This window comes from Empidonax traillii, unplaced genomic scaffold (genome assembly GCF_003031625.1).
Source record: "Empidonax traillii isolate 1590-97213 ecotype Southwest subspecies unplaced genomic scaffold, ASM303162v1 scaffold5:size3517227, whole genome shotgun sequence".
Lineage (NCBI taxonomy): Eukaryota > Metazoa > Chordata > Aves > Passeriformes > Tyrannidae > Empidonax > Empidonax traillii.
Window position 1 is genome coordinate 2,597,134 of NW_020955198.1, and position 22,072 is coordinate 2,619,205.

The 22,072-nt window shown below is 40.9% G+C and overlaps 1 protein-coding gene and 1 long non-coding RNA gene across 3 annotated transcripts; one reads left to right on the forward strand and one right to left on the reverse strand.

Annotated features, from left to right (window-relative positions):
* The first annotated feature begins 79 nt into the window (after positions 1 to 79).
* On the forward strand, positions 80 to 20,237 carry ERCC3 (ERCC excision repair 3, TFIIH core complex helicase subunit). The gene is made up of 15 exons (XM_027879841.1): positions 80 to 175; positions 275 to 480; positions 1,472 to 1,708; positions 2,337 to 2,386; positions 3,703 to 3,838; positions 4,053 to 4,217; positions 5,241 to 5,445; positions 6,447 to 6,761; positions 7,916 to 8,100; positions 10,899 to 11,101; positions 13,589 to 13,685; positions 13,873 to 13,990; positions 15,138 to 15,256; positions 18,979 to 19,131; positions 19,679 to 20,237. Exons 1-15 carry the CDS (start codon positions 157 to 159, stop codon positions 19,811 to 19,813), a joined length of 2,343 nt encoding a protein of 780 aa, XP_027735642.1. The 5' UTR covers positions 80 to 156; the 3' UTR covers positions 19,814 to 20,237.
* Positions 13,714 to 19,780, reverse strand: LOC114055584. 2 transcript variants are annotated; one of them, XR_003570770.1, is made up of 3 exons: positions 19,673 to 19,780; positions 14,121 to 14,195; positions 13,714 to 14,032 (listed from the first exon to the last, which is right to left on the reverse strand). It is a non-coding gene; the product is annotated as an uncharacterized LOC114055584 (long non-coding RNA). The 2 variants fall into 2 exon arrangements; XR_003570768.1 differs by having other exon boundaries at positions 13,714 to 14,195.
* Positions 20,238 to 22,072: the final 1,835 nt, after the last annotated feature.

Consider the following 22,072-nt stretch of genomic DNA (forward strand, 5'->3'; position numbering starts at 1 on the left):
GCCCCCGAGGCCCCTCTCCCTGCCCGCCCGCGCGTCCCTCCCCGTGGCGGAGGCAGCCCCGGGAACAGAAAATCGATGGCTCCTCCTCCCGCCCCGCCCCGCTGCGGGCCGTGCGGAAGTGACGCGCGGGCGGGCGCAACGCGGCGCGCGGCGGCCATGGGCAGGAAGGAGCGGGGTGAGCGGGGCCGGGCCGGGATGGGATGGGGGCGCGGGGACCCTTTTGGGGGGGGGGGCCCTTGAGGGGGGCTCGTCACAGCTCCCGCTCTGCTTCCAGATAAGAAGAAGTCCAAGAAGCGCCATTACGACGACGACGAAGACGACGAGGATGAAGGTGCCGGGAAGGAGCCGCAGGAGGCTGTGCCGTCGGCGGCGGGGAAGCAGGTGGAGGAGAGCGGCACCAAGGTGGACGAGTACGGGGCCAAGGACTACCGGCTGCAGATGCCCCTGAAGGCCGATCACCACTCGCGGCCCCTCTGGGTGGTGCGTGCAGGGGGCGGCGATGCCCGGGGGTGGGACGCGCTGGGAGCCGGGCCCGTGGCGAGGTCAGTGCAGGACACGGGCAAGGACCGGGAGTTTCGCCCATAGAGGAGCCGGGACCGCCCCGGACAAGCCGGGATGTGCCTGGGGGGGAAGAGCCTCGGGGCGCTGAAAGCGGGGTTTGCCCTGCGGAGCCTGTGCGGGGACACCCGGGATGGGAACCTCTGGGAATGCCCAGGGGATTGCTCCCACCCCGCTGCCGGGCCCCCCTTTCCGCGGGGGTGCCGTGGAGCACCCAAAGCCAGACGTCTCCGGGTGGGCTGTAGAACAACCCATAGAGGCGCGTTGGCTGATGACACGAGTGGAACTTGTTGCAGTCATGCAGAGACAGGATTTGTATCTTGGAGTGAAACAGCTTTAAGACAGGCTGGTCTTGGCTGGTGCTGTTTGTTTTCTCTGTTCTGAAGGGATCTTAGTAAAGCAGCCCAAGGGCTGGCCAGTGGTGCAGCATCTAGAGAAAAGGTGGTTGCCCTGCCAGCATCTACAGGGTGCTTGTCACCAAGTGCTGTGACACTCAAGTGCCTCCTTTCCCTCTCCATTCATTCATTGTAAAATGAGTGAGGGGAGTTTTGTTGTTTCAGGGGAATGGGGCTGGAAACTTGCATCTGCTCAAGCCATTTGTTTAACATTAAAAAAGGACCAGTACCCCAACGTGTCAGTTGGGAAGAGCTTTATCAATCTGGGTGTGGTTTATTCTTAGTATCATGAAAGGGACATGGACAAATCAATGTCTAGGTCCTTTCAGAAGACAAAAGGTATCTGCATCTCCTGTCTTCTTGTAAATTCATTAGGGCAAACCCTTTTTTTGAAACTCAATAGTCTCTTACTACCTAAATAGCAAATTGTTACTGTGTCATAAAGGCTACTTCATAGGAAATCCCTGATTCATTTAATCAGTATGCTGTGCCCTGAGCATTTCTTATTATTTCTGCAGGCTCCCGATGGCCATATTTTTCTGGAAGCATTTTCTCCGGTTTACAAATATGCACAGGACTTTCTGGTTGCCATTGCTGAGCCCGTGTGCAGACCCACCCACATTCACGAGTACAAGCTGACTGCTTACTCCCTGTATGCTGCAGTCAGTGTCGGTTTACAGACAAGTGATATCACCGAGTATTTGCAAAAACTGAGCAAGACTGGTGTCCCAGATGGAATAATTCAGTTTATCAAGGTAAGGCTATTTTATTGGCATTGGAAATACGTCTGTTGGTATTAATGAAATCCTTTCCTTCTGCCTCTGCCTAATTGATTTATTGTTTTTTAATTATTTGTTGTTTTTAAGTCTTATTTTGTCACAGTTTCAAGAGATTGTTTTTTTATCTTTTGTCTTCTTCTATAGTATATTGTTGCATATACACTATTTCTATAATCTATCCTGTGTGGGGTTTTACAAAAAAATACACCCAAGTGTCTGTGTAGATACTTTCAGCCAGTAGGAATTGTACGTGGGGGGAGCTTCCTCAGATTTGCTCTAGAGGAAGATTATGAGTGTGGGAAGCAGTCTGGAATAGCTGGGCACTATAAAACATAGCTTGCCTTATCCTGAAACTATGTTCTCACAGCCTTGGAAGCCGATTGGAATTAGGTATAAAAACTGAATACCTGTAACTGATTTCCTGCATGGGATGATATGAGTGTCTTCTGAAAATAACCTTTTCAGTTTGTTCCATGGTCAGAACAGCATTGCAAGTAAATGTTTTGTGGTAACATGCTTCCCCACAAAACCCATTGCAGCATTTGATCCCAAACGTGGAATTGCTCTTTTGCATGTTCCTAATGACTGCTGTGTTTGTTTGTAGCTGTGTACTGTCAGCTACGGGAAGGTGAAGCTGGTTCTGAAACATAACAGGTAAGTGGCTTCTACCATAACTCTTGTGCCAGAGGAAGCCCTCCAAACGCAGACCGGTGCGTGAGTGAGTGCTCTCAGTAGCTTCTGAGTCTCACAGCTCCCAGATGAGTGTGGCAGCTCTCCTTACAGGACCACTTTTACAGCTGTTGGAAGTATTTAATACATTAGCCAATTAATTCAGTTTGGGTGTCCCAAGCTAATGTCTGGTTATTGTTACATTTTTTTAAGTAGGCTGTAAATTTGGTATTCTATCTTGTTTCTTCATTGCTTGGACTTGCAATATATCCTTGAGGTTTTCAGGTCATTGTTTCATTCCTTCCTTCCTAATTTACATGAGCCTGGCTAGACAAGTTTTTCACAACTGTCCTGCAGTCTTGTGTATTCTGACTTTTAATCTGTTACTCAGGAAAAATAAGCAAATTCACTGGCAAGAGGTGGGTGCTTGTGACTGGGTTGAATCTGATTTGTTTTAAACCTAGAGGACAATACTGGAAAGGACCTTGAGAGGTTAGCTCATGTATCTAAACCTGTGGTTCTGCAATAGGGAGGGAAAGGAAGGAGACAGCAGGAACCTGAAACCCATGTCTGTGTCTTGCCTGTGTTTTCTCTTTCTCATTTTCTTTCTTTTCCCAAGTTCTCTGTGGTCTGACAGCCATTGATAAAGCTTGGGACTATAATCTAATGCTCTGCTTGTGCTGCTGCTTTTTTGAACCTGCTGCTTTGGGTAGAACTAGCACTGGTATTACTGGAAACCTTTTTTGTTTCTGAGAAAAAGATTCCTCTTGTGCCACTTAAGTCTCTCTTGGCTCATATTTTAACTAGATCTCAAACCAGCATCATTATTGATGATTCTCCAGGATGCTCTAGTTTTAAACTTTTAGGTGGTTTATGTTTTGGAAGTTTGGGATTTTTGTCTTTTGGGCTTTTTTTGGTGCTGTAGGCAGGACTTTAAAACACCACATCCAGTGTTTTCACAAACTCACCTCAATTCAGTGTCAAAAAAATTGACTTGTGTCGAAGTCACAAATAAGACGTGTGTGTGAGAGCTCTGGGCAATTCTGCTGGAGTTTTCCCACTTATGTTAGAGAACATTTGAGCAAGATGGATAGCTGCAAAGTACATGATGCTTTTGGTATGAGGCATCTTTAAAAAATTTTAGTTGCCATAATGTCTCTGTTTTTAAATTAGCACCCCAAGATTGGATGCTTAAGAGTGCATCTGGGACAGCTGTGTATTTAGGCATCTTTACCACTCTTCCTATGAGTTATTCAATTGATTAGTTCATAAAAATGTTTTTATTTGTTCTTTAATTTTAGGTATTTTGTGGAAAGTACCCACCCTGATGTCATTCAGCAGCTTCTGCAAGACCATGTAATTAAAGACTGTCGCCTGAGAAATGCGGAGGGTGAAGAAACAGAGCTCATTACGGAGACATTCACGAGTAAATCAGCGGTATGTTTGAGGCATGTTCTAAAACTACTGCAGTGAGATCAAAGTAGATAAACTCTTGGGTAGACTTGAGTGGTTATTGTTTGTTTGTTGTATCAGCTTGGTTCTACCAGCAATTATCTGTGGCTCTTTATTGAGCATAAATTTGTGAGGGAGGGGAGGCCAGAGTAAGTCTCTAATGAAACCCTTGGTGAAAATTCATGTCCATCTGTTTCAGATTGCCAAATCCAGTGAAGGTGGCCTTGGTCCATCAACATCCCAGGGAACAGATACTCAGAATAAGCCAGATGTCCCAGCTGACTTATTTGAGTTTTATGAACAGATGGACAAAGATGAGGAGGAGGAGGAGGAAACACAGACAGTGTCTTTTGAAGTCAAGCAGGTATAGTATTTTAGTCTCTGCATTTGTAGCTGTGGGGAATGTGCCAGGACTTGCATGTAAGCATGAGAACTGAATGGGAAGTGCTGTGACCCTTTGTTTGCTAGGGGAGATCACTGGGAGTCATTAACGTCTCTTTCATTTTGCCTTCCAAAACCTTAGAATCTTCCTGCAGGGGGTGGCAGGCTGGGTGTTGTTCCTGTGCTGCCTGCATAGTGCTCACAGGCCAGAGAGGCTCAGGGGCTGAGGGATGTTCCTGTCCCATGGGGCTGAGCGTTGCTGTGTGCAAGACAAGCATGAATTCAGTAGAGGGCTGCTTTCAGAAAGGTTTTGTGATTCATGTTTGCAGAAGGAACTCCTAGTGGTTCCAAGTTCATAACATAAGAAGGAGAGCTGGACATTGGAGCACAGTCCTTGCTTAACCTTCAGAGAGCTTTTGTAGGGTTTCCTAAGTTGTTTTTGGACTTGGCGATTCTAATGATGCCTTACTGGGGAGAAAAGAATTTATAAAAGAAGATAATTTAGTAGCTGTTCTGTTTATTTTAAAACACTCAAAACGAAAACAACAACCTCTTAGTGATTGACTCAGCCTGTCATTGTGGTGGAATAACTTCCATACCAGGGTATGGAGGTTTTCAAGGTAACAGATGTGGAGCTTTAATAGGTCCTTCTGTGTAACACACAGAACCCTTTGTGTCTGTTACTGAGCTCATGGTTGGAGGACTTCAGGGTGTAGTTTAGTCATTGCCAGATAAGCAACACATCAGAGATGAATGTATTGTGCTCTTCCTCTGCCTAAAAAACCCTCTCCAATAATGACTGTTATTTAAAATGTTTGAGGGGGCAGGGGTGATCACAGATGAAGTTTCTGGAATAAACCTTAACTCTTGCAGACTTCGTAAGCATAAAAAATTGACATAATTTCACTTGGTACTATATCATGTAGTTGTTCCTAAGGAAAAAATAGAAGAAAGAATTAATTCAGATATGGGGAGTTTACCATCTGAAGCTTTCTTTCCTCTTCAGGAGATGATTGAAGAACTTCAGAAGCGTTGTATCCATTTGGAATACCCCTTGCTGGCAGAATATGATTTCAGAAATGATTCCGTGAATCCCGATATTAATATAGATCTGAAACCTACTGCTGTCCTCAGGCCCTATCAAGAGAAAAGCCTAAGGAAGATGTTTGGAAATGGGCGAGCCAGGTCTGGTGTTATTGTCTTGCCATGTGGTAAGTTTCTGTGTTGGTACTTAGGAGTTCTGTTCTTTATTTGCCTTTGGTAAAGGGAATTCCAAATATGACATTTGCTTGGATTTCACAGCATCAGGGACTGTTCTGGTACCAGTGTGCAGAGTCCTGTTGGCTTTTAGGAGCAGGTGGCAAGGCTCTGCTGAGGGAGAGCCAGTTAACAGAGCTGTGTCGGTGTCCCTGCAGGGACTGTGGAGCTGGTGGGTGACCGTGGTACCTTCAGGTTGCTGTTCGCACTTTCACTGCACCCTCAGTCAGCTCTGCTCATCTGCCAGTGAAATGTGAAGCTCTTGGCTTTACATTGGCATCATTTGTTCCTTGGCTGGGAATAGGGAGACTTGGGGGAGCCTGGAATACAAATGGGGCATGAGGGGGTGAGGGTTCTGCGGAAGAGAAGAGCTCATGTGCACAAGTTGTGGGCAGAGGAAATTGAGGTAGAAATGAGGAATGTGCAGACTGGGACAACCTATGGGAAGCAATGGAAAAGGAGAGAACAGGAGACTGTGCAAGTGCCCGTGGTATTGAGGGTGGAGGAGGCACTATGGAGGTATGGTGAGGGCCTGAGACAGGGTGCAAGAAGTGTGAAGGAGGAATGGGAAGATCTAAGGACTTAGTTTTGGGAGAATGCCCATAACTAGGAGGAATAGAGGACTAGATCACCCTGGGGAAGCTTTCTGTAGCCACCTGTAATTGAGCATGCTTTGGGAATTAAAAAGCATTAAAAATGATTGCTTCTAATTGTCAAAGCCATTGTTTACAGTTATTTTCTTGAGAAAATGCAGTTATGTGTCCAGTAGACAATCCACCTGTTTCTTTTATAAGCAAATACTCCATTTCTTTAGGAGTGTTGCAGCAAAGAAACAGCAAAGAACTTGTCCTTGCATGATTTCATATCCTCTCACAGTTCTCTGCTCTTTTTTTTGTTTTCCTCCTACTCTCTACCTGAGAGCTGACTAAGGAATGTCACTCCTCTTGCCCTGCAGGTGCTGGCAAGTCTCTGGTTGGAGTGACAGCTGCATGTACTGTCCGCAAGCGGTGCTTGGTGCTCGGGAATTCTGCAGTGTCCGTGGAGCAGTGGAAGGCCCAGTTTAAGATGTGGTCCACCATCGATGACAGCCAGATCTGTCGGTTCACCTCTGATGCCAAAGACAAGCCCATTGGCTGTTCTGTTGCTATCAGCACATATTCCATGTTGGGGCACACGACAAAAAGGTCCTGGGAAGCAGAAAGAGTAATGGAGTGGCTTAAAAGTCAAGAGTGGGGCCTTATGATACTTGATGAAGTACACACTATTCCTGGTAAGGAAAGGACCTTCAAACCTTTTGAGTTACGTACCGTATTAATGTCACTCTTTAGAAGTGGTGGGGTTTTGCTGGTTTTCTTCTGGTTAAGGTAGTGAGTAAACCCATCCTTAGGTTTTGAGACAGATACACTGCCTCATTCTACTTATTTTTTCTTTTTTTTTCTTTCCCCCAATGCTATGAAGTTTAGCTGACCGTTAGTTTTCTGAAATCCTTCAAATTGGACACTGTGTTTTCTATAATGGCAGTGTAAAGTACAAGTTCTGTATAGGTTGAAATAAGTGCTCTTAAAATACATGAATTACATTTGTATAATTTTTTTCTGTATTTGAACAGGAGAGGAATTAATCTGCCTGATTTTCTTCTGAGATGCAGTGGTACTGCAGGCTAGCTTTAATATCTATTTCTGCTCAATACAGTATGAATAACTATAGTGATTATGATCCAGAAATAGCTGTTGTCTTTAAAATTACTATGTAATTGAGATCTGTACTACTGGAAAGCAATAATGTAGTATTAAAGTGTCTGTAGAATAATCCTGGCTAAAAATACCACCCAGGATTCTCTTAGCTGCTCTACCTTAGTCTCATTTGAATGTAATTTGGTGTCTACAGAAATACTACATTTCAGAAGTAGACCTTGATGATTAACTGCCATTTTATTAAAGTAGCACAGTGTTGGCGCTGTTCTATCACTTTTATTCTTTCTTGGTTTTATAAAAATGAAGATATAGCACCTCCTCTGGTATCTCTAGCAATACAAAAGATGAGTAGTTCTGCCTTATCCTACAAGTCCTGAACGTGGCAGTCAACCAAGAGTCCTTGTGCCATAATTCTTTCTAGCAAATAACAGACATAAACAAAGCCGTGTCACCTCTGAATATAATAATTTTCTTTTGGGGAATGTGAAATAATAAAGATTTCAGGTTTACATGGATTTTCAGTACACTGGCAATGCAAACGAAAGGTGCAATCAGTGTGCAGTTTTGCTGTAACACAGATTTGTTAGGAGCGTATGTAAAATGGGGTACATTTTCCCAATGCTGTGCTTGTTCTGTGCTCAGGAGTTGATGAAAGTGTTTTTTTAAGTTGCAGTATTTGTCTTCTAAAACCATTCAGGAAAGTAAAATAAATTTGTCTTGCATTTCTTAGCAAAAATGTTCAGACGTGTGCTCACTATTGTACAAGCTCACTGTAAACTGGGGCTGACTGCTACCCTGGTCAGAGAAGATGATAAAATTGTTGACCTGAACTTCCTGATTGGACCAAAGCTCTATGAAGCCAACTGGATGGAACTGCAGAACAGTGGCTACATTGCTAAAGTCCAGTGTGCTGAGGTGATGCTCTGCTTTTTGGTACTTCTAGTGTTTATTTAGTATGCTGATAACTTTTTGTTATTTTTCTAAGGAAGATGTATAAAATTATAAGTATTTAACTGGGAAAAACAGCTACTCATATGACTTTTCACTTACTTTGTAGCTTAGGCAAGGCTGTTGCTGGTCAATTCGAACATGTGACAAATCCAGTAGCTACATGTTCTTCGGAGTGATTTCAGCGCTCTTTCTGTTAGCGGGGATTGTGGTGCTTGATCAGCTGTGTTGCAATCAGCATTTGGAAATATGAACAGTTCACTGCTGTAGACCTGGTTCGATGCAGTTGATGTTCATGTTCTCTGATTTGATTTTGTATCCTAAACTCAGTTCTCTGTGGTAGCTTAACATTCCGTTATGATGAGCGTAACATCAGGTGCTGTGCTGGAACCTGCCTTCTGGAGACAGCACCTGACAGACAGTCTGTAGTTGTTGGGAAAAATTCTTGTAACTCTTAAAACAAAGAAGGATAGTAGAAATTTTAAAAAACACCTGCTTATTTCAAACCTGAATGCATGAGGGTGAAACTTCAAAATGTAGGACTAGATCTCACCATTTCTTTCCCATATAATGTTGTGAACTCTGTTCTTTACAGCGTATGGGTGACAGGAAAATCTGGTATCAGAATCAGAAGTCTTTCACACGGGCACATTAGAATGTTAAAGTAATTTCTGGGTCAGATTAAAAGTCTGACTTAAATGTATTGTCTCTGATAATTGTCAACAAAGTTACTTAGGGAAGAGTATAAAAATAGGGCAAACATTTGTGTTACTTTTCCTGTAATTTCTCCAAGCTCTCCATTATTTACGAGCTGTACATGGTTACTGTGTAAGTATCAGGAGATTTCTTTTTGATGAACTTGTCCTGACTCTCACTGAATGAAAGTTTTAGCAGCTACAATGCGCTATGGTAGTTTCATAACTGTTTCTTATCTCTTTGGGTTTTGGGGGGATTTTTTCCCCATTGTTTGAGGGGATTTTCTGTGTTGGTTTGTTTTGTTTTGTTGGTTTTTGTCTTGTTGTTGTTGTTATTGTTACTATTCTTGTGGTTTATTTTAAGCCTGTCTTGCTAATTTCGTGCAATTCTTCCTAGCTCTGGTATTGGAATAAAAGATGCAGATGCAGGTCAGCTTCATCCTTTTTGAACACTGTCCAAACTGGAGGTTGCAGAAGGAAAGAAACAAAACCCACTGTTATGAACTTGCAGAATGCAAGTAAAGGGCACCTAGAAGATAACTGGGTTGAAGGGAGAGTAACCAGTCCTCAAATTCAGTTACCAGTTTAGGCGCTTTGGGTAGTTTTGCCTCATGAGCAGAATTGTGAAGCATGGGCTGCGTTTTGTTGTGAATAATGGGAAAATTCTGCAAGTTTATATTCTTTAGGCCAATATTTTGAGCTGACATTGGATGACACTACCAAAAGCAAATGATAAAAACCTCCAATATTGATGGCTGATAAATAACAAGTCCAATACATGCACAACTGCACTGTATATTTGTTTGGATTTTCTTGATGTGTTGTCGAGCAGTAGCATCTTTAGTCATTCTCCACAGCCAGGAGAGGCCAGATCTTACCCATTTTCGAATCCAGAAGAAAATGCAAATTCAAAATATGTTGGATTTGCCATGTAGTCAGAGGCATGAGCAACAGATGAAATTTTTTACTGCAGTCAAATATTCAGTACTCATATCTCATTGTCACTTTGATGTCATTCTCTTCTGATTCAAGAGTTTAAAGGCTTTCATACAGACAGCACACGATAAAAGAGCCTATTCAGTGCATAAGTTTATTTTTAATGTAGTCAAGCAATGAAAAAAGCATAATCCAGCATTTAACTCGCTGGAAAAAATGTTTTGAAACAAAAAATTAGTTTCTAACAGTACAGAACAATTCATATTTAAAGAAACTGTAAATTTTCACTGAACTTTCTCAGTGGAATGGTCGTTATTAAAGAGGCTTTTCTCTGCAGTATTTTGTTAATATGGATATGGGAGAATAACCCATGTACAGCAGAGTGAATGTTTTCTAAATTATATGCCCTATGGATTGTATCATTGTATACTATTGATAGTGTAATTTCATTGGCATAATCTTTTAAACTTCATAATTTCTTCTATTTTCATGCTACAGTAAAAAAATTAGCCTGGATTTGTGGAGTACTATGATAGTTATTTACATAATAAAGTAATTGCTTAGGGAAGGCTGTTGAACACTTCTAATCACTGCTAGTGTTTTGGAAGTTCTAGACCCTAGCTGTTAAAATAAAGGTCACTCCTTTGTTGGTAAATGAAAAAAGGTTGGAAAATTTGTTCTGTAATGGAGACTAAATGTGTCTCAGCTTTCAGCATATGGATCAAAGTTAATCTTTATGGAAAAAGCTTTGACTTCTGTGACAGGGAGATTATACAGACAGTTCATTACTTTGATTGCTCTCAAACAATCTCTCGATTACTTAAGTATGAAACATAAAGGAACTATTTTTCAGTCTCGTTCCAGTCGCACTGCCTATTTCTGTCATGGATCTCAATCCCAAAGCATTTGGGAAGGCTGAAATGTTGATGAGGTTAAACAGATTTTGGCAGTGCTAGAGACTACACCAGTTGATTGCTTTCATTTTGCTACAGAAATTACTGTGTTAAAACCTGCGCCCTGCGCTATACAGAAAGTCCTAATCCATTATCATCCCAGTATCTTTCCTGTTCCCACTGGAATAAAATGAGTAAATAACAGAGGGTTATTTTATGTGTGTGTGTTTTCTAATCGTAGGTCTGGTGCCCAATGTCACCTGAATTTTACAGAGAATATGTAGCTATCAAAACAAAGAAAAGGATACTGCTGTACACCATGAACCCAAATAAATTCAGAGCCTGCCAGTTCCTGATTAAATTTCATGAGCGACGGAATGATAAAATCATCGTATTTGCTGACAATGTGTTTGCACTGAAGGAATATGCAGTCAGACTTGGGAAGTAAGTGTTCACAACCAATGATGGCACTGTTGTTTTCCTCCTTCCATGAAAATTTCCTTGCAATCTCACAGCTTTCAGTAGTCTCTGATATTTCTTGTAATGCTTTCATTCCAATCCTTCTGTATAAAAAGTAGCTCAGGAGGGTATTTTTGGACGGATCTTACTGGCAATGCAACATTATTTCTGTGTGGAACAGTTTAAAAAGAATCTCTGTTTAGCACTTGTTTCAGAGGAGTTTACATCCAGTATTTCTGTGAAGGACAGTATTTCTCCGTCTGTTATTATTTTTGTTGTTATTACCATCATCAGCATCATCATCCATTTGAAAAAGGAGGGGCTTCTAAAAATATCACTTGAACTGTTTTCTGTAATGGATGGTAGCTTCCCCTGTCTCTGAGACATAGGTTTTCAAATATGCACACTCTGGATCTTTGAAGATCTTTTGGGACCCACAGCCTTCCTCTTGAGGTTGTCAAAAGGTTTCAACCCTGTAAAAAAAAAAAAAACTAAGACAAACTTTTTGGGGATCTGTGCTGTACCAGTGCACTGCCTAGAACTGTTGTAATTGTTTAATAAACAAAAGGAAGATATTTCTCCTGAGAGCTTCTGGCTGCCTTAAATGCCTGTAACGTGAGTGCGGTTATGGAAGGTTGTACAAATAGAGTTTAATGAGGGGTTAGCATCAGCGTGTTTGTAGGGTTAGGGTAGGAATGATCAGGGAGAGTTTGCCAGGATTAGGCACAGTGGTTATTGGGGAACATAAGCATAGAAGTTGGCCTCATCTTTTCTTTGTCAAGCCCAAATAATGTCTTGCTTGCTGGAAGCTGTGGGGCATTTGGATGGTGTATGATTTAATGTCTAGGAATTCCAGCAGTACTCTTTAGCAAAACACAAAGAAGTCTTACGCTTTCCAAATTACATTTTCAAACTTCCTAAATTCATGATCAGTTCTGAGTGTAGTTTAAGAGCTGTGTGGTGCTGGTGTGCTGTGACATCAAAACAGCAAGCCGAGCTAATGGTGCTGGATGAATTCCAACACTCATGGTCTCTTTCATCATTTTTTAAATCTGTCTGGACAGTGATTAGCTGTAATGATGCCTCTGGAATGTCCCTAGCAGCGTTCAGTGCACCTCAGACAAAGCCTTTAGCAAAGGGCATGCTGGGAGGGGTGATGCTACGTAGCTCAGCAGTTGTAAGTGGAGTAGATGCAGCAGAAGCGTGGTGGGAAAAACAGTTGAAGAAATAGTAGATGCTCCCTTTCAGTGTTCTTGAGTGAATTCTCTGTTTCTCCCATCATTCATGGAGCTCCAGGTTATCTGGCTGTCGGTGTTACCAAAAAAGGAGACTTGCAGTGCTGGATGAAGGTGAGGGAGTCTTCGATTTAACCAGAGATATTTGTATCATAGTTTGCTGTGAGCAGCTAAAACAAAGGGAACTGTTGTTTTGGGTGGGGCAGGAATTACATGTGTGCTGAGGAGAGCAGCCCAGCGGGTAGGAGCGAGTGCCGTGCAGAGTTTTAGTCAGCTGCCATTCATAAATGTGCAATATCAAATGTTAAATGAAAACTTTGAGCTTGGTTCCTTGTGTTAGAAAGAATGTATGGAAATGTGAACAAAATAGAAACAGTAGAACTTGATTCCTGTTGTTCAGAAATGTTTGTTAACCAGCATTTGAAAAAGGAGTGCAATAGATGACAAAGCAATGTGCTGTCTTACATGTCTGATCCTTTTAGGGGGGTGAGGGGGCTTTGCTGTTTTTAGCTTTTAGGTTTTTTCAGCTCTGCTCTCAAAACAGCCAGACCCTGGGAAATTCAGAGTAGTCCAAGTTACTCATGAAGTCTATGGGTGACTGAGAGCTTGTGTGAACCTTCAGGATTGAGATACTAAATGTTCCATGTCAAATGTTAGAAACCTTAGGTGACATGCCACTGTGAGCTGCTCATGGAATCTTTGGGACCTTGTTCTCAGGCCCAGAAGGTATTAGAAGGGGCAAGAGGTTAGCTTTAAAAGCAACAATAGTTTTCCCAGAACAACATCAGCAGCCAGTTTATGACGTTCAGTGTATCCTTGACAGAGAAGCCTGGATTTTCAAGTATTTAAATAGGAAGCAAAGGTTGCAGCTGTCACTGTGCTAACTCAGTACATTTGAGGAAAAAAATGTCTTCGTTTTAACAGCTGCCTTCAGTCTTTCATGTAGGCTTAGCAAATGTATTCAATCTGCTTATATACAGCTTCATTGGTGCTTGTAATTGCAAAACATTTGTGACAATTTATTTCTGGCTGACTGGGTTGCTGCAGAGAGTTCTACAAACCATTGGGCAGCTGCCATGAAGAGCCAAACAAGTTAAAAGTAAATTGAAAGCTATACCAAAATATTTTGGGTTTGTATCTGTTCAAATGTGTACTGTTCTCCCAGCCATGATACCTCATAAAAGATGAGTGAAAAATCTTGAATTTCTTTCATTTGCATATGTTTTGTTCTTTTCAGACCCTATATATATGGCCCTACTGCACAAGGGGAAAGAATGCAAATTCTACAAAACTTCAAGCACAATCCAAAAATCAACACTATTTTCATTTCCAAGGTAAGTGAGGACATTCGCTGTGTCCTCATACCTGTTTTCAGGGCCAACTTTATTTAAGTTACACGTGTATGGTGTGCATTTAACATCTTCATATTGCAACTCACAAAGAAAGGTGTGCTTTGTATATATTGTTTGTTGGTGATACATGGAATTAAGATCCTGCTCAGAGGTTGTTGCTCTGTTATAGGTGGGTGACACGTCCTTTGATCTGCCAGAAGCCAACGTTCTCATCCAGATCTCATCCCATGGTGGGTCGCGAAGGCAGGAGGCTCAAAGGCTGGGACGAGTGCTGAGAGCCAAAAAAGGTAAAGGAGGGGGTGGTTGGGCTCTGGGCCTTGGATCATGTCCTAGAGCAGCAGAGACTCTGGATGTTCATGGTGTTCCTTTATATCCTCCTTGGATTATGTTTTAGTCAAAGAGAATATGCCTATATACCAGTGAATGGAAATGAAGCATCTTCTGGGTCGGTAAAGCTTAGTGATGGGAAAACTTCCAAAGGAAAAAAGAAAGCTGGAAGAAAATTAAAGTTTTTTTCTTCGGCTGTTCTTTCACTTTTTCATTCCTTGATAATTTCCTCAAAACAAAATCATATTTAGAGAATCATAGTATTGCTCTAAAAAGCAATCCTCTGGAAAGCACGTTTTTGATACAGCAGATTACTTGCTTGTAAAAATTGCATTTGGTTTTTGATCAGCATCTTTTTGCAACACGTGCCGAGGAGTTTTTTGCGTAGAAAAATGATTCTTAAACCGCTTTCCACTCACACCTAAGCTTTGCACACAATGATTTTATGTGCAGTTTGTGAATGTTACAGATGAGGCTTTGTTTGAAAATGCTTACAAAACACATGTTAGTGAATTAACAAAGTCTTAATGAAACCCTGAGTTTTAAAACAGTACCCAGTGTTGTTAGTGGAATAGACCTTAAGAACTGTAAGTTAAAAAATATAAATGCTAAACAGCCTGGTACATCCTGGACTTCAGATAGCCTTAGGAATTCTTAGCTAAGTATCTTAGTTTTTTTAATACAAAATCACTGCAGACTTTAGTTTACATGGATAAAACTTTCCCTTTGTCTCTTTTCATTAAGCTTTTTCGACATGCATTGCTTTTGACTGCTTCTTTACATAATAGACCTAAAAATAATTTTATCTTTCACTTTGCCTAGCAGAATAAAGAGGCAGGTTCTTCTCCAAGAATCTGTGTGATTGTGTTAGTCGGCATTTCCTTTTCCTTTTTTGATTTTTCACCTATTCTCAATTATTAAGAAACAAGAGCAGGAGTTCCTATGCTGTGTTAATCAGTTTAGCAAAGTCTGGGTGCAGCTAAACTTTGCAAATAGTTTTTGTGGAGACAACTTATTTAAACGCCCATTTTCAGTATTTATTCCTTTTTTTGTTCTTTGCTCCATTGTTCCAAGTGGAACTAATCAATGAATGATTTTGTCTTCTAGGCATGGTGGCAGAGGAATACAATGCCTTTTTTTATTCTCTTGTATCCCAAGACACTCAGGAAATGGCATACTCAACGAAACGGCAACGGTTCCTTGTAGATCAAGGTTACAGCTTCAAGGTAACTTGGCCCTGCCATTTATTATGCCTGGGGCCTAAGAATGTAATTTTCATGTTCATTCATGTTAGCATTCGATCAAATGTTTGAGAATTCTGGTTGTGGAATGCATTAATGGAGGCTTTTCTCGCAAGTGAGAACTATTCCAGTGTTGCTTTTTCCTCTGTGAGGACAGATACAAATAGCTCAGTACAGCTCCTTGAAAGGTAAGTGTAACTTCCAACCAGGCACCCGCTGGATGGTTGCATGGTTGGTTGATGTTTTTGCTGTTCAGTCGTCCATCTGTGCAGGACTCCCATTACACATTGTCAAACTGGCTGTGCGTAAAGCAGTGTTGTTGGGTGTTCCTTTCATAGTAGCCAACAGCAATTTAGACAACTTCCAAAACTTCAGAAGTCACAAATAATGTTCAAAGAGCCCCAGCCTCAGACCAGGATTTCACTATGGGAAAATCTTTTTCCTAGTGGCTAAAGAGAACACAACAGGCAGGGCTCATCCATCCTGCATTCACACATCTGACTCTGGGAATCCTGAGTTAGGTGACTAGTGTCTAGCAACCCATTCCTAAAGAATTATCTTCCAGGGATCTTTCTCCACATGCTAGTCTTGTGCACCATTTCCGCAGTGCTTCAGAGGCTGCAGTAGTACAGCAGGCCAGTCAGGATGCAGAGATGTTGATAGGGTGGTTCTGTGTTCAGCTAATGGTGGTCTATGGACTGTGCCTATTTAGACTCCACCAGCAGTTTGGACTTCCTCTTTTAATTTTCTCGGTGTGTAATGAAATTTATGACCAAAATCGCTGGGTTAAATGTTAATTGGTTTAAAAATGACAGGCAGAGACTTACTGCACAATAGAAATCTTCTACCTACAACTCAAAGATCATCCTCCAAATAGAGAACATTTTCAGTGTTGACAGTGTAACAGAGCCAGGACTTGAAAGTCAGAAAATTCCCCTATAGTCACTTTTGTGAAGTACTGAATGCTGTCTCATTTCTCCAAACTTGATTGGTCACCCCCTGTACTTCAGTTTATTATGTCGTCTTCCTCCAAACATAAAATCTCATTTCACCAAAGCTCCTATGTTTTATGGATTTCATGGTGTATCTCATTTAGCTTTCTTTTAATGCATGGGCTGCCCCATATGCTCATCTGTTGGGATGTTAAAGGCAGCAGAGTATCATGATAACTCTTTGGTATAGGAGCTTATTCCTTTACAAAACCGGAGCTTATTGGTCTACTTAGAAGCCTTCCCAAGGAGAAACATTGCTGAGGAAAAGAATAAAATATAAGGCTCCCATATCTGGCTCTTCAGGAGGCACTTTGTGGGACATTCCCCTGAGCTGCAGCTGTGCCAGGGTAAATCACTGCTCTGTAAGGAGCGGCCCATATAGAGCTTTAAGGGGCCCTGACACCAAAACAGACAAGTCACAGCCTTTATAGGTGAAAACCTTGTTTTGTTTTGTAGTGAATGTATTTTCACAAAGTTGTAGATGAGTAAGTACTAAGCTGCAGCTAATTACAGGAAATGCACGTGTTTGGCCATAGCCAAAAGATTAGAGCAATCCCTTATATTCGAATGCTTGGGATTTTAGAACTAAGCAAGAGGTTAAAATAGAGGGATTTCATTTTGCAAGACATAGTCCTAGGGGCTTAGGTGTAAAGTGGGAGAAAAAGCAGAGCAAGTGACCAGCTGAGTATCTGGAGCAACATTTTAGCTAATCAGTACTCGAATGTTCTTTTTTTACAGTTTAGGAACAAAATGTTAGAATGTCTATTTTTTTCTGTTTACCAAACTTAGTCATAGCTGGCATCAAAGAATAGTAGGGCTGGAAAGAACTTCATCATTCCAAGCAAGGATGAATTATGTCATTCCCAGCAGATGTCTGCCTTCTTATTCTTCCAAATATGGAGACTCTACCTCTTCTTTAGGTAATTATTTCAGTGCTGATGTCCTCTCCTTCAGAATTTTTGTTCCTAAATTACTAAAAATTTGTTAGTCCTTTAAAAGGATAACAGTTTTCACTTTTTGTTTAGTACTTAGTTTCTCTTGCCATGTCTCAATAGCTCCATTCTCTGCCTTTCATCAAAAAGAGCACTGGAGTAATGTTTTTTTGCTAAATAACATATTTTGTCTTTGCTTCTTAAATATCAGCCTTATCAACACAATTACTGCTTGAAGTTGACTGCCAGTGGGGTTTTTTTGTCTGCTAAACAGTTTCATTACTCACTGTATTGTGTTTTTATTTAGAGGCTGAATATAGGATATACTAAATTTTAAACCAAAAGCAGAAGAATTCTGTATATCAAAGAATTGGGGATAACTTTAAATGTGGCATTTGTTGGACAGCTTAAAAAATGATGCAGTGGGAATTCTTTCCATTCTATGAATCATGTTAACACTGTTTTGCGTCAGAACTGCAAACAGACTAATTCAATATAAAGTTGATTTTTCGACACCTTTTGGTTTGTTTTTGAGATTATCATAGCACATATCCTTCTAAACAAACAAGAAGGACCATAGTGTTCCTTTAACCATGTGGGAGCACAGACTGTTTTCATGAATGTATTCTTAAACCTTGGACATTCCTCAGGAAGACATCAAATTAGAGCCTGCCATTAACAACAGCCCATGGCACTGATTGTTTGTTCTAGTGTTTCCCTACCCCATTTTTAAAAAAACATTACTTTGCAACTAATGTGGATTTTTTTTACCTTAAGCTGTATTTATATTTTTTAACCAGTCTTTGTGATCAGATCCAGCCCAGACTGCTGAGGTAATTAGTTTCTGATTGTATTGACTCAAGAGGTAAGCAGAAAAGATGAGAAGGGGAAACACTAGATAATCAATGGCGAATTAGAATGTCTTGTTCAAAACCTTGTGAGGTTGGAAATAGCGGGAAAACTGATTGTTATGTATAAACATGTGTTTACAGAATGCATTTAAAGGCACGAAAAATTCCTGTGAAATTTTCAAAATGGCTCTAGTTAAGAAAGCAAGCTATCTATTGTAAAGCTTTATAACAGAAGGTTGAGAGCTTTTCAGTTTTTCAGAAAAGGTTTGTCAGTTAATGGAGTCTGTGACACTGCATTGCCAGTAGATGGCACGTGCCTCGCACCTGCAGTTTTCTTATGAGTTACAAGAATTTCGAGGAGAACAAACCAAATTACTTGGTGTCTGAGTACTCAAAGGGTGGAGTCATTTTTGCTCTGCTGCTCATGCTCTCTTGCAGGTTGCTGCACTGTCTCTCAGCAACTGATTGTACACCTCGATTTGTTAGGGATTATCCCCCCATATTCCTGAGTGTTAAGTGCTAAAATTTTCAGTCTCTGCAAAGCTAGTGGATTATTTTTGTTACAGTACTAGTTCTTAAACCAGCCAAATCTAGAGCCCACAGCATGATGCTGACTTTGCAGTGAGTTGAATATGCATCTGAAATATATGTGCTTTGTTTAGCTGACATCCTTTGCCCAGAGCTTTTCTTTTTAATTTTCTTTTTTCTTCCCCCAAAGGTTTGTATTTATCATTTCCAGCTATATGTATATGTATGTACACCACTGAGTAAGATTTTATGTGTATCTGTGCTGTCTGTAGAGCTGTTCAGACCATTAATAAAAGTCGAAGGCAGTTCCAACAGGATATGGAGTCAGAAATCCTTGTCTTGGTTTTGAATAGCTAACAGTGAGGAGGAAGAGCCCTCACCTTGCACTGTGCTCTGTTTCTTAGGTAATAACAAAGCTGGCAGGCATGGAGGAAGAAGAACTTTCATTTTCAACCAAAGAAGAACAGCAGCAGCTTCTCCAGAAAGTCCTGCAAGCATCTGACCTGGATGCTGAGGAGGAAGTAGTTGCTGGAGAATATGGTTCAAAATCAGCTCAGGTAATGAATTCTCTGAAAAGGATGTCCAGAGGGGGGACAGAACTGGACCGTTTAATTTCCATCCAATTCTACGTGTGATTTTGTCATTGACAAAACATCAGAGAACAGATTTATTTTTTAAGCTGCATTAGCATTTAGCTATTGGAATAACTCACTTTTTGAGCACTAGGAAGAAATTAGATATGGAATTCATGTCCTCCATCATATTTGAAGGAGAAGATGACACATCTGTTGTACAGATCTGCAAGTATATCTCCTAAGTCAATTGCAATGAAAATATTTTTGAAAACTTCAGGATACAAATATGTCACACCATATACTTTTTTTTGTGGGGCACTGTGATCCTTGAATCAAACCCTCATTTCCTCATGCCCAGAGAGCAGAAGCATAAGGGCCACTTTAGTTCATGAGAAGAACTTGGAAGGCTTTTTGGCATTGGGGTCACTCAGTGGGCAGTGCTGCCCATTAGCCAGTGGGGGTCAGTAGGGTTAGAGCTGATCTGTTTGATCACACACTCAGCACGTGCTTATTCTCCTTGTACCTGCAGGTGTCCCGTCGAACAGGCACAATGAGCTCGATGTCTGGGGCAGATGACACTGTTTACATGGAATACCACTCCTCACGGAGTAAGGCATCGACAAATAAACACATCCACCCGCTGTTCAAACGCTTCCGGAAGTGACGCTCTCCACGTGTGCGTTTTGTTAAAGCTGCGGATCCATGGACCTGCTTCCATAAATGAAAAGACAGAATTGAAATGTCTGATAGGCCCTTTAAAAGACTTGTTTTATATGCATCTGTATAGCCACATATTTACTTAGCGGTGTATGTGCTCTCGTGGATGAATGTGAAAGGAAAGAAGGAACTAAATCTTAACACAGGAATAATACTATCCAGGGACTGGATCCTGGTTATACCTGTCTGGTTTTCAGGGTAATTAATAGATTTTATTTTTATCGGCTGAAGACCCTTTTTCAGAAGAATTCTGAAAAGGTTTTGTAAATGAAGTTCGTACTGATGTTTGAAATATTATTTATCTGATTATTGTGTTTACTCAACAAAATACTGTTTTTTTAAATGCTTAAATAAAAATCATTCATTGAGCTGAACGAATCCTGGAAGGAGCACTTTATGTTTTTAAACTGGGAGCTAATTTATACTTATGACTTAACCTGTCTTAAAATTCTAACAAATTGGTCAGAAATATTTTGAAGTTTGAAGACAAGAAAGAGAGACTCTGTTTCCAAAGTAAACTCAAGGAAAGCATTAGTAAATACAGGTAAAGTCTATGCTCTGTTTTCCTCATTTTGTTGTTACTGTTGGGAAGTTGCTAAAATAAAAGCTGTTTCCCTTGTCATTTCTATTTATTAACCATGCAATAAAACCATTGTAGCTGCTAAACAGTGCAGTGTCACCACAGAAGTTATTACTGAATCAAAAAGCATTTCCACTTCTAACAAGGGCATTTGGAAGAATGTGTGAAGGAAAAACCCTGAGTTTGGGTTTTCTTTTAATGAAGACTGCAATATAATTCTAGAAAATTAGAGGAGAAACAATGGGTGGTTGTGGCTAAAGAATGCTTTTTAAATAACATCTGCTTAATACTGTAACAGCTACACTACTTGGTGTTGTATTATGAAGTGGGTTTTTTTTTTTGCTGATAGTAGAGCTTTAGGAACAACCTATGAAAGAGCATTGATCTTGATGTGTTGGTTCGAAATAGGTGTTAGTATAAATATTTACCATACTGGAAGGAGCATATATGGTACAGCTTTCCTGGTTATATGAAAAATGTGCTTCAGAGAAACACTGATTCTGTTTCTTATTGGTATGAATTCACAAATCGAGGGTGTAGAAATACTGGAAGCAGAATTCAGAACAAATGGTGCTTATTGTCAGTCTGAGAATCAGGTACTTTTGAAAAGGGAAACTGAATTGCTTTGGTTTAAACTCTATTTGGGCTCAGGGCCCTACCCTGTAACACATGGTTCTTTCTCTTGTGCTGAGTCTTCTGCCTCAAATTGAACCAGTCAGTGCTTGAGTGGCTTATATGGAAGAGATGAGTGTGCAGTATTGTGGTGCTGATTTCCTCTCCCCGGTTAAAAACATTATTTACTTCTGATGGTAGCTTGGACCAGCTCTAGTGGCAACAGTTAGTAGCAAAATGATAATTTAGGGTAATGGGAGGGGCCTGTGACAGTGGGATAGCTGAGCAAGTCAGCCAGCATCCCTCTGCATAATTCTTTCTTAACACACTTTATTAATTGCTTTGGAACTATTCTGCACCCTTCATACACTTGGAAAAAACCCTGCTAAATGTGGAAATGGTTTAATATTGATTTCTGTAATTGTAGTACTAGTATTAGCTGGATTTAGGACAGCACTCTAGTTCTTGTGTAGTAAATCATGGCCATGATGACTAATGATCTTATTCTTCTAAGTAATGGGTCTGTATGGGATGCAGTACATTCACCATCAAATAAAGCACAGTAATTTTATGAGGTATGAATGACTCCATGCATCAGTGATAGCATCTTGGTGTTCAAACTTTAGGATTAATTACTTTGATATGATTAACTGCAGTAATTACTGCCTGCTGTTACTCCAGACTGAAGCTGCAAGTGGCAGACTGGTACGCATTTACTCACCGCAGATGAGTTGCTGCTGCTCAAGGTAGCACCTGTGCTGTTCATCCTTGTGGCAAACCACCAAGTGCGTCCATGTGAAGGCATAAATGCTTGAAGGGTGCTGCTGTTACTCAGCGAAATGACCTTCTAGACTAAAAGGGCACAATGGCCACAGGGTGGTGTTTTCAGCAGCACTACAGTTCAGCAAAGACCAAACTACACCCAGCTTGTGTCTCTCTGGCTCCTTACACACTCCTGATGGTCATCATTTTTAGCAGTGCCATACTTCTTTCTGGTATGTTCAAAAACATTGG

Bases quoted from the DNA above. Each gene is read 5' to 3' on its own strand.
- ERCC3 (XM_027879841.1), top strand. The intron at 2,387-3,702 runs GTAAGTGGCTTC...CTTTAATTTTAG, and splicing joins CTGGTTCTGAAACATAACAG to GTATTTTGTGGAAAGTACCC. The intron at 13,686-13,872 runs GTAAGTGAGGAC...GCTCTGTTATAG, and splicing joins ACACTATTTTCATTTCCAAG to GTGGGTGACACGTCCTTTGA.